Source organism: Odontomachus brunneus, unplaced genomic scaffold, assembly GCF_010583005.1.
Source record: "Odontomachus brunneus isolate Ranch 3 - 2012 unplaced genomic scaffold, Obru_v1 Obru_scaffold_010, whole genome shotgun sequence".
NCBI classification, from domain to species: Eukaryota; Metazoa; Arthropoda; class Insecta; order Hymenoptera; family Formicidae; genus Odontomachus; species Odontomachus brunneus.
Genome location: NW_022639460.1, coordinates 3328836 through 3340887, shown reverse-complemented (window position 1 = coordinate 3340887; position 12052 = coordinate 3328836). Strand labels below are relative to the sequence as shown.

The 12052-nt window shown below is 40.3% G+C and overlaps 2 protein-coding genes across 3 annotated transcripts in view; both read right to left on the bottom strand.

Moving 5' to 3' along the window:
* The window catches only part of LOC116840571 (segment polarity protein dishevelled homolog DVL-3), a 10378-nt gene extending 6252 nt beyond the window's left edge, over positions 1-4126 (bottom strand). The window contains exons 1-9 of one of the 2 annotated variants that reach the window (XM_032807422.1): positions 3966-4126; positions 3527-3596; positions 3108-3360; positions 2836-3018; positions 2405-2615; positions 2093-2221; positions 1774-1988; positions 1198-1689; positions 737-985 (exon numbers count right to left, since the gene is read on the bottom strand). In XM_032807422.1, coding sequence (XP_032663313.1) covers positions 737-985; positions 1198-1689; positions 1774-1988; positions 2093-2221; positions 2405-2615; positions 2836-3018; positions 3108-3360; positions 3527-3596; positions 3966-4126 — 1963 coding nt within the window. Of the gene's footprint in view, positions 1-127; positions 986-1197; positions 1690-1773; positions 1989-2092; positions 2222-2404; positions 2616-2835; positions 3019-3107; positions 3361-3526; positions 3597-3965 lie in introns of those variants that run through there. The other variant, XM_032807421.1, reaches the window with a different exon arrangement.
* A 1199-nt stretch (positions 4127-5325) lies between these two features.
* Positions 5326-12052, bottom strand: part of LOC116840570 (glutamate receptor ionotropic, kainate 2-like) — an 11844-nt gene continuing 5117 nt past the window's right edge. The window contains exons 5-18 of the mRNA XM_032807420.1: positions 11210-11509; positions 11020-11118; positions 10680-10853; positions 10226-10444; positions 9562-9777; positions 9387-9471; positions 9144-9282; positions 8947-9084; positions 8692-8890; positions 8523-8607; positions 8319-8465; positions 7930-8082; positions 5889-6004; positions 5326-5815 (exon numbers count right to left, since the gene is read on the bottom strand). Of these exons, the coding sequence (XP_032663311.1) occupies positions 5585-5815; positions 5889-6004; positions 7930-8082; positions 8319-8465; positions 8523-8607; positions 8692-8890; positions 8947-9084; positions 9144-9282; positions 9387-9471; positions 9562-9777; positions 10226-10444; positions 10680-10853; positions 11020-11118; positions 11210-11509 (2301 nt within the window). The 3' untranslated portion in view covers positions 5326-5584. The remainder of the gene's footprint in view (positions 5816-5888; positions 6005-7929; positions 8083-8318; positions 8466-8522; positions 8608-8691; positions 8891-8946; positions 9085-9143; positions 9283-9386; positions 9472-9561; positions 9778-10225; positions 10445-10679; positions 10854-11019; positions 11119-11209; positions 11510-12052) is intronic.

The following is a 12052-nucleotide window of genomic DNA, read 5'->3' as shown; positions in this document are numbered from 1 at the left end:
CACACAAAATCGCGGCAGAGATTAAGATACTATATCAAAAGTATGTTTCCCAACGATACGATGATACACACAAGACATATAACGACACCGCTTTTTTGTATCAATTTAGCTGTTGAAAACAAAAGTATACTTTTTACTTCAGTTTACTTGGGCTTTGTTGTTTGCCCTCCTTGCGATACAATATTTCCGAGTCATATACATTGATTCATTACATGCAAAATACTTTGAAATAACCAAAATAACCTTGACAAATGCAACTCGTAAAAATTATGCGGGATGCAGTCGGAATTATGTATAAAGCAACATGTATAACGTGTCATTGACCCGTTGCAACGGTTGAACAGAAAAGTCGCGAGCTTATTCGAATCTGCTAGATCAAATGGCGAATAAATACTTCGAGTGTAAGAAAAATGCAAGAAGGAAAAATAAAGAGGCTCTATCGAGCGATCGAGATTCTCTAGTAACCGTCAAATTTACCGGGACGATACTTGGGAGAATAAAAGCGACATATTGGACAGAAAGAAAAGCCTCAGTAAATTCCAATTGTGCACAATTATAAAAAGAATTAATTTGTCGCGTTCGCAAAGTATTCATCCATAATTTAATCGATCCTGCACTGTTATTCTGTACCGCGCGCAATGTATCTGCTCTTCTATTTACAACAACGAAATCTACATAACATCGACAAAGAATTCACAAGGATTTCCCATCGCAATGCGAAATGACTGTCTACTACCAGATAAGTCTTGCTGATTCTGCTGATTTCCCGAGCCTGTTCCTGTTTGAACAGATTGTTCGGAACCACTGGAACGACTGCGGCTACCGTTGGATCTTTTTCCGTTCGATCCGTTACCGTTGCCGGAATTTTTGCTGGGCATCGATGGCACCGATGGATTATGCAACTCTGATTCTGATGCCGAAGAGCACGATTTCAAGTCGTGAATGGGTTCCTTGCAAATGCGTTCACTACCGGCGCTGCTTCCACCTACCGATCGACGAATAAACGCGCATGTGAGAATGATAAAAGAAAACATACCTAAAGAAAGGATTTGTATACATATATACATACATATATATATATATATATATATATATATATATATATATATATATGCATGCATGTATGTATGTATGTATGTATGTATGTATGTATGTATGTATGTATGTATGTATGTATATATGTATATATAATCTTACCCGAACCACTGTGCACGCTCTCCTCTCGATGGTAACCGTAGACGGTGGGCTCGTTTGTAAAATTGAACGGCATAGGACTGTAACCTGTCGCCGAATGTGGCGCGTACGTTCCCGAGTAAGGCATGTCCCAAGCGTTCGGCGGTGGCAAAGGACCAACCGTATCACAATCCAATTTCATGCTACTCATGGCTGAACACAAATCACCAAATATGTAATAGCATTGTTCGGAAAATGTTATTTTGTTCACTGTGTGCCGAATGAAGCCAGCCTTTAGCATGAGCGACGCATATTTTCTAGCGTCGCGGCGATCGATAAATCCTTCCACGTGAGTATTCAGCCAGTCCACAACCTCTGCACCGATGAACGCATTCGGAATGGTTATTTTGAGCCACATGCGATCGCGTATCTCTAATCCCGAGTCGGACCGAGCCATTGCTCGTACCACCGTCGGCATGTCGGTATTGACGGTCAGATGAAGCTCTTCTAAGGGACCTGCAACCCAATAACAGTACAGGTTTTACGACAAGACTAAAGGGAGAAGAAAAAAAAAACGACTGGTCATCGTTATTGACTTACGTTCGGTATCTGGCAACGTGCTCGCGAGACTGCTCGACGTCGAAGTTAATGTTGTGGCACTTGGTGGACGAGGCGGGAAGCCTTCGCCACGTATCGCGGCTGTGTGCGCTACCCATGCACCAGGATCTATAGGACGTACCGGTTCTGTACGAGGTATCGTAAAGTAACCTTTCGGATTCGGATCCCAACATTTTGCAACTACAAGCTTTATTGGTCTAAAAGAAAAAAAGATAACAGAAAGAAAAGGAAAAAAGAGAGAAAACGCAAGAAGAGACGTTTCATATGTGACTATAGAAATACCTAGAATCGTGACGCTTACCCTGGTTTCTGTACTACCTCACGCAACACTCTCACTGCTTCGTCGTTCGACATATTTTCGAAATTAATGTCATTGACCTGAAGAATCATGTCACCGGGTTCTATTCGACCATCTAAAGCAACCGCTCCCCTGTTTCGAGCAAGTTTCAAACAATAGGATGTGTTACAACACGGACAGCATACTTATCCAAAAATAAATATTATTAAGCGCGAATCTAATTCTTTTCGCTCTGTTCCCACATATGGTCTAGTACAGAGATTGTACCTGAATAAATAAACTCGCATTATGTCGAGCTCGTCGGAGTATACTAACCCTTTCATTATCGAGCCAACATATATTCCCCCATCTCCACCCTTGTTGCTTTGACCAACGATACTGATACCCAGAAAATTAACAGTGTCCATGTTGAGCGAAACAGTTATAATATTTAAAGACATTGTACTGTCGGTAATACTACTAAATGACGATGTTCGGGACATGGGTGGTAATCTGTGCCGCCGTCTTCTCTGTGGTCGACGTCGATCTGTGAGAAAAAATTACCAGACTCGGTACATGCATTAGGTCCAAATCATTGTCCACATTGCCCTCTGCTGAAAGACCTTTTTTGCAAGCGCATTATATTCACTCACTCACTCACTCACTCTCACACAATCTCTCTCTCTCTCTCTCTCTCTCTCTCTCTCTCTCTCTCTGTGTGTGTGTGTGTGTACAATACCCTTTGCATCGTTTCGATTCTTTCTTACCCAGAGTACCCCTATCGACCGCGCTGCTCATATTGGTGTGCCGGCCTGTCGTCGATGTGATACGACTACTTGCGTCGTCGTCAGATTCCAAAAACGTTGTTGTTTCTAAATCCGAGCTGAGAATGGAAGCAGTTTCATACCCGTGACCCGAGCGATGCTTTGAATGACCATTTATACGAAGTCCTGCAAGAATATAATGCAAAACATGAAAAAACAAATAAAACTCCCAATGTACGTTTATTCACAGATTCACTATGCATAGCATAGCCTACCATTGTACTTGTTGTATTTTTCATATTTCTCCGAATGATGCCTCGAGCTTTTATGCAAATGGTGTCCTTGTCGACTACTTATGATACTTTCTGTCTCTGTCAATGTGTCATCATGTGAAAGCGGTGCAGTTCCTCTGTTACCATGTCCAGGAGTCGCATGATCCACACGGTCATGCTTGGCTTCACTGTGTGCCATAGAGTCTGTACATTGGGATGCACCATCTGAGACATTGCTACCTTCCGCTGATACCAACTGTCACAATAAATTATATATTAAATACTGTACAAGGTATACCAATTAAAAATTTTGTTTTAGAGAAGTGTAAAATGATAACTGTGTGTACGTGAACGTATAAGCCAAAAAAAGTATCCATAATGTTGAAGTAACAATATTTGAAAAGCACATTTGTAAATCTTACCCAAGACACAACTCGACCATTGAAACACGGCAGGTGAGCATCGTCATCTATAATTTCTTCTTTAACCACACTGGAACAAGGAAAAAGAAGCTCATTTAATATAAGAAGACATTATTGACATTGCATCCAACAAGTTGTCTACATTAGACAACAGACATTGATTGTATGTATGAGCAGTACGATGCGACTTGACACGATAGAAATGTTAATGGTGAAGAAAATTGTTTATAGGGGCAATCTCTCGCGCATTAAAATCACACTCTTAGCCGTAACGAATGTAAAGCGCGGCGCTGCGCGACGGTGCAGTGCAGCGCGATGCGATGTGACGCGACGCGTCAATGCGATGATATACCTATCGTCGTAGTTGGTAAGATATAAAGAAAGCGGCCAACGAACGCGATACAATGAAATGCCGTGAAACAATCACTTCGATACTTACCCAAAGTCGTCGTCCATCGACTTGAAGAAATATTTGTAATTCGGCCGATTTAAGACGTTCTTGAAATCGGCCAGAGTCACTCTCTCCGGCGATATGTTGAGCTTCACCAGATACGGCGTTTCTTCGTCATCCATGTGGTAGATAATCTTCGTTTCCTCCATCGTCGAAGCGTGTGTCACACTGGGTTCATTCGCGATATAAAAGCGATACGCACGGATCCTACTGACTAGGACGATACTATTCTCTCTCAAACCAATATGGCGCGTCGTGCATCGAGCCAAAGCCCTGTCGCATACAAAGCTCGCAGCATGTTCACGCGTCGATGAGACGCTCGCGGATCCCGTGGACGAGAATGAAGCTGCGACAATATTCTCACTAAGAGCTCATCGGCACTATCCTTCGTGTTACGTATATTTGTGGCAATCGTGGCGATGAATTAAATGTCAACATAGCCGTCGTAACGTTGCACGCACTCGAGCATTCACTCATTGACACTAGTCAACATTCGCGCACCACCAAAGTGCCACCAACGACATCTGTCTGTACCTACACCCAGGGTAGACAACTCCTCGCGGTCTAACCATCTATAAAATACACTGCTAAAATCTGACTCCCTAAATGCACATCTGTGCCGTGTCTGGATAGACCTTTAATTTCGCGTGTGTGTAGACATGTACACATAGGGCGCGTCCCACTTAACGCTCGTAACGACGCGAGCGTCATTCTATCTTTGTTGCTCATTGAATGTTAAACAAAGATAGAATGACGCTTGCGTCGTTGCGAGCGTTAAGTGGAACACACCGCATACTTGCAAAACACGGTGTTTCGCGCCCTCGCCGCGAGACCTTCAAAGTTCAAAAATTTGAATTTGCTCCTACAGACCCTCAAGGGGCTGAACACAATAAAAGGAATTAAAGTACAAGGAATAACAAGAAATAACGCTATTCCTCTGAGCCTCTATTCTTCGTTGATGAATTAGGTTTCATGTTTTAATATTGAACCGTTCCCTATTCTCTGTTTCCTGTTCTCTATTCTCGATTCCCTATTCCTTATTCCTTTTATTGTGCTTAGCCCCTAACTTTCCCTCATCGGAGTTCGGCATTTTTCGAGGACAGCTCACTTCATCTTACAAATTCAATTGTGATCCCATTCCATGGACACTTTTGCACATAGATTGTTTACGCGAAAAGGTTAATTTCTCACAATAAAAAAAATAAACGTTTCGAACGGCGAGACAATCACTCTACGATAAAATGATGTTTTCCTTCGCAACAGCAAGTACACAAGATATTATGTGCCGCATATAATGAATGAATTTTGTACAACTCAGCAGAGTTATGAGAAAAAAGTAATCCAATTAGACATATCTATTTCTTTATTAAAACATACTCCTTTTTTTTTAGCAATATACTCACTGAGAAATAACAGAATGGCATATGGATTAAGCTCTCCAGCAGCCACATATAACATACATACGCTTGCTGAAAATACATGCACCCAAAAATTATCACGTTGTGTTGCCTAATTTTTATCGTAGGCTTTCAACCCTTCTTTATGTTAGTTGCATTACTACCTAATAGAGTGAAGTCTCGATATAAGTTTTAATAAACAAGTAGCGGTCAATTGATTTTACGATCGTTGCTACGATTGTTTGTACTGTGATCGAATTTATCGAGCATATCGAGACGCAAAAAGGAGCCAACAATGGATCTAGCTGTGGATCCTCTACCGAGGCCACCTTCTACGGAGCTTGCGCTGCTATTGGTCTTTCCGATTTTCACGGGTTTTGTTACTGCCCATACATTCACAGCAAATTTCAACTCTGCCACTAACGCCTCCCATGGTGTGATCTGTGCAAGGTGAAATGAAAACGTGAGCGAAATAAAGCTTGACTGCTTGTCGGAAAAGAAAGAAAAGCCTTACTTTCTCCCTCACTGCAACTTTTCGTATGTTCCACAGGAATTCACAAATAGCAATGATCAATGACGCGCCGCAGCCGCACATAAGAACGAGGAAGACGCCACCAACATTCGGCAAACCTTAGGGTAATATTCATATATAGTCAAAACTTATATTCAAGATTGCATTAAGCTCATCTTTAGACGCCATAAGGACTGTTTAACTACGGAACATCTCGGAAAATGAGATGATCTTATAGCTCCTGCACACAGGACGCGGTAATGTTTGCTACGCGGTGGAAGTTCGCGCGACAGCCAATCAATATGCTGCTTTCCGTAATAACTTTCTAGGTCTTACGGAAAAACAACATATTGATTGGCTGTCGCGCGGCAAGTATTACCGCGTCCTGTGTGCAGGAGCCATTAAATTCAAGACCTGATTAGTTAGGAGATACCACGTGAGAGGACTCTGCATCCTCTCTCCGCAGCCATCTTGTGATTATAATAACTTCAAACCAGCGAGAAAACGTATGTCCAGAATTCTTGTAATACATCGAAATAAAAGATCATGTCCACGAAATGACACTTGTGATTGATCGAGTACATGTGTAAAATATTCCGAAAACTTTTCTTTCACTTTAACAATCGACAAATAGTTGTAAAATTAACGTGACAAAGTCGTGAAAAGTAGACTAAAAAGAAAAGTCGTATGTCACGTTAACTCTTAGTGGCTTCCTAGATAGGACAAATGCCCAAAATCGAGTCATAAGACGTCTTTAGGACGTCTTTAAGACATCTTTAAGACAATACTTTATAAACTTGTTTTAAAAATGTTTTAAAGATGTTTTAAAGACGTCTTATGACCCGATTTTGTGCTGTCTGGATTATGTGAAAAACGACACAGCATGTAGTCTTACATGATCTACATGTCTTTCGAGTCTGGCCTTTTTGTCATATCTTTAAAATGGTTCGAAAAATCTGTAAAAATTCACGGATATACTTTCTATTTAGTTTCTTGAACAAATATCTATACTTCATTGTACATTTTTAGGAGGGAGCAAAAATCCAGGACCCTTCGTGCTGAGAAATTTCTATGAATAGAAACCGTCCGAAATACCCATGTAGGGCCACTGGCCTGAGTTACATCGTCAAAATGTTAGTACCCGTATTAAATTTGATGCGCACCAATGCTTTAATACGGGTATGTTTACATCGAACGTACTAAAAGAAAAATATAATACGAATTTAATTCAGTCAGATAATTAATTCAATTAGTCGATTAGACTAATTAATTCAATTAGTCGATTGCCTCCTAGTGATGGTATTTAGAATTGCAATTTGCTTGAGATAGCTTTGTTCGACAGACAAAATGTATAATTCTAAAAATGTTCTCATTTCTTCTTCTCTCTAACTTATAACCCTTTTCACAAGACATTTTACTATAATTTAAGAGAAACCAACGGTTACCGATAACACCGATTTTAACTAGGTTAGGTTTCCTCCAACATTGGTTTCATACGTTTACACCATCATTTGTATCATTTGATACGCGTATTAGTTTAATATGATATTCTTATTCGGTACGTTCGTACCAAATTGATCCATCAGTGTTTATTGATCCATCGTGCGTATTAAATATTTAGTACGAATTTGATACGAATATAGTATCTGGGGCTCGATTCTCTAACTAGTTACGTAAGTTTTACTGCGCAGCTATTTTATGATATGATTAAATCTGCGCAGTAAAACTTACGTATACACAACTATTTCAAGAATAAGGGCCCTGATACGCGTATCAAGTGTCCGATGTAAACCAGGCCACTAAGGGTTAATTGTACGGTTCGGAATATTTTATAAATGTGCTCAATCGATCCCAAGGATCACTTTATGGCCATATCGTTCATATTTCGCAAGAATTGTAAGTATGTGTTTTTCCCTCACTTTTTGTTGTCGTCTCATCAATTGAGAATCGAGAGCGACGAGGGATTAGGAGCTGCAATGACTGAAATAACGAAGCGGATCTTTCGTGATATATTCTGACTCTCATTTAAAGAACTCTAGCAAACCTAATTCGCTCGTGCTGGCGCTCTTTTCCGTGATGTCCTTTTCGCATAATCCGCCACCCATTTCTTGCCACCATTTTCGTTTAAGTTCCTGCAACTTGCCTTTCTCACCTAACGTCAAGATTGCACCGCTGATTGGCGTTCTGTACGGTGAATCTGAGGAAAGATTAAACGACGCTTGCATCACAGTCTTGTCGCAATCATTTTTCTTTCAGCAATTCTACCAGTGTAATTTATACAAAGCTAAGGGAAGAACAGAAAGAAATTTCTTGGAAACAGCAATATGTAGTTTAGTAATAGTACGATTTTCAAAAATCATCTCTCCCTCTCATCAACGTCGGTTTACATGTTTCACTTTATACATTTACGGACATTATAGCTTTTCGACTCACTGCGCGGCAAGGCTATGCCATATCCCTTGTTGTCGATGAGGCCACCAATTTTCTCTATTTCACAATTCCTTTCCATTCGGTACTCGATAGAGGTAGATTCCATCAAAAATGCATACGTCCGCTTGCTTTTGATCACTCGTTCGACACCTACACAATAATAAGTAAGTGTTTTTGAACGAAAACAAAAAGCGTTTGAACACCCACCTTCCTCATTGTCCTTGGTAAATACACTGGGCCTCGTTTCTGTCATCGCAGCCCACATCCTCTTATATGTCGAGTAATTGGAATCCTACCAGAAAAGATTCATTTATATTAGTATGTACTACTATTAATTGTATGGTGTTGCGACTGACAGTTACAATGTCACGATTACCCGGAAGAAATTGGCCGTCGAACCTCTCCCGACGGATCCGTATTTGATCTTGGTTTGCTTAGCCAAGTCTTCAACGCCTTTAATAGGCGTGTCCATCTTGTCCACGGTGAGAAAAGCGGCTAGATTCGCGGTATACGAGGATATCATAATCAACGTGAAGAACCACCACATACTCGCGAGCATTCTAATCGATGGCGCTCTGAAAATGCATTGAAACTTTGTTTGCTGGCGCAATGAAAATCTGTCAGTACTTACTTGGGCAAAATATCGGATCCTTGCTGCATGAGAGAACCAATAGTCAGCCACATCGAATTCTTCAGGTTAAAATTATTTTCCAGTTCTTCGGGATCTGCATTGCACGGATGTGGATTATCCCACTCGCCAGGTGCCATTCTTTAACGAAAAATAGAATCGTAGCGGAGCATACGACTATCGTTCGATAGATTTCTTACCTTGCTTGCAGAAACAGCATTATCGACACGGCGAGATAAGCAGTCGCCATATAAATCCAAACGTCGGCTGACAAGGGTGATAAGAAGGAGAAAAGATTCGGTACTTTTTCTTCCGGCTTGCTGAACAAGATGCTGATACCTAATTAAAATACGTTACATACGTTACACTTTTCGCACAACTTTATAAAAAACAGAAGAAATCTTGCAATTGTGTCTCAGCTTTATATTACTTGTTAACGATACCCAAATTCATGAAGGGCATGCTAAAGTCGACAGCAGATTCTCGTTGGTACGTGATAGTGAGATCGCATATCGCAAGATCGGCTTCCTACAAAGGAGAGAAGAAAGGATAAGAAAACATATGGGAAATTAGAAACTCTTCTGCGAGAACATTTTACATATCATATACGTTACATACACGATCCAGAAGACGTTTTATCAATCCGTCCCACATCTTCGTCTTAACATTGTAACTACCGTACTGGCCATCTGGAACGAGCTCGAATTTATACTTAAAGTTTAAATGCTTTGCGATATAATCGATCAGATCGATGCAGTAGCCTTCGTAGCGCTTCTGATCAATCAATATTCCTCGTGTCGACCCATCAGTCACCTCCATCACATAAGGTGCGCCCTGAATTGTACGCAGAGTTATACTTTGGCTCGTAAATTTTCAAGCAACTTTTGCAAACAGAAGCGAAACTTTCAAGCGAAATAGATGGATGCGTTCGCTACCACGTGTGTCGCCCGCGGTGCTCAATGTTTCCGATATCTTTACGTTGGAGTGTGACACTTCTCCTACTCTCTTCTACTCAATCGCTTATTTTATCTTACCCACCCTTGTCAACAGTATAAAACGAAACAACACAAACAAAATTAAAACTAAATTCTCCATAACTTCATACAGATATCCGTGTGTGAGCTCGTTATCCAATTCTCAACTCAGCTTCGCGAGCTTTCCTCCTTGGTATATCATCATTTTGACAGCTGGCGGGACACGTGTCTGCGAAATTCTACGAAAGATTCGAATACAAGGAAGAGAGTTAATTTTAGCGTAGCGGTTTAGCGTGTTAAATGCGGACCACTCTGGTGCTAATCCTGAACATTTTCTCTTGAATGGATTTATACAAGTAGCTCTCGAGCTCCTGCTCGGTCCGCGTAAAATGCAAACCGTCCTGATCCCAGAAGCCCGTTTCCACGATACCGGATTGCCGAAAATCCAAAACTCGGACGTTAAAGCTCCGTCGTCGACCGTACTCATCGATGCTCATCGTTCCTGTGATTTTCCCCATTTTTGACAGCTATAATAACATCAGAATAATATAATCTATGCCAGTGCTCTTATTCCGAAAAAAGTAGAATTGTGATGAAAACTATTACAGCAGCACGTGCAACGGCCGCAAATTATTTTCCAATTTTCGACGCGTACTGTATGTTTAGAAAACTGAAAATATTACAATCCCATCTTCAGTTCATCGCGTTTCTTTATGTAGACTGCATGCATAATTGTATCCTCATATGGAGAAACGAACCTACCTCTCGTATCGCGCTGGTAATGTTTTCACCTGCTTGATACCTCCTACCGTCGTTGCAAGAAAGTGACATGGGTTCAATAGTAATGAATTCTTTGTTGTCGAGATTCCTCGCATACAGGGTCTCCAATGCTTTATCCAGTAAGAATACCGCGTCGTAAAGAACCGCCGAGTTCAACTACATTAAAATTACGTGACGATCAAAACAAATATCTCTTTCCTTTTTCCCGCGAGGATTTTCCACGAAAGAAGAAAATTTCGCCCCGTCGTGAACAAAGTCAAATTGGAAAATCCAAACAAGCCCACATCGACATGTGCTACATGCAAACACAAAGATGAATTACCCAGTTAATCCCTTCTATATCGTTCTCTCTCAAACTGAAGCCGGTGATATTGGCGATAGTGCCGTTGCGTACCTCGAGAATAGGCAGTTTGGACGAATCCTACAACTCCGACGAAGAAAGTATTTCAAAGACTAATAAAAACTACTCTCGCGAGGTTGATTCGCGAGGTTCGCAGTTTTCATATACCTACCAAATATGTTATGATGAAGTTGCAATAGTCCGCTAATAATTTAACTTCTTTCGCCTGATTGAGAACATGGATAAGATTCTGCGGCTCGACGTCGATGATTATGTTGCAAACCGACAAGGAGTTTATTTCCTTGAGCATTGGACGATAATCCGGCCCTTTACCCAACTGCCGTATCGTGATAGGATTGTCCTTACTGCGCTTCAACGTCAAAGTCTTCTGAATACGCGACAGGCCGTCGTCGTTCTCGTAAATTGCCGCAAAGTTTCGCCACTGCATCGACTCGACAACGTCGGCGATAGCCTATGGGGCGTGTGTGCAAAACTTCTTTAATTACATGTACACGAATCGTATCCATATATACATACATACATATATATAATATATATATATATATATATATATATATATATATATATATATATATATATATATATATATGCGGAAATACTCAGACAGCACAAAGACGTTTTAAAAACGTATTGAAAACGTATGTACTGGACATTGTATATATATTTAAAACGTCCATTTCAGATCCACAAACGTTTTTAGAACATTTTAAAAACATCCGTTGTTACTTTTATGGATGTTCAAAAGACATCCGAATTAAGGACTCACCGACTAAAACTGGACGTTCTTAGAACGAAAATAGAATGTTTATAATTTTAAATATTTAATGTTGCTAACCACCAAAAGAATATTTAAAAGACATTTGAAAAAGCATTTTTAAAAACGTTAAAAATAATGAAATACCCAGACAGCACAAAATATTTATAAAATATTTACAAAATATTTATAAGATTTATTTGAATATTTTATAAATATTTACCAAAATATTTCATAAAT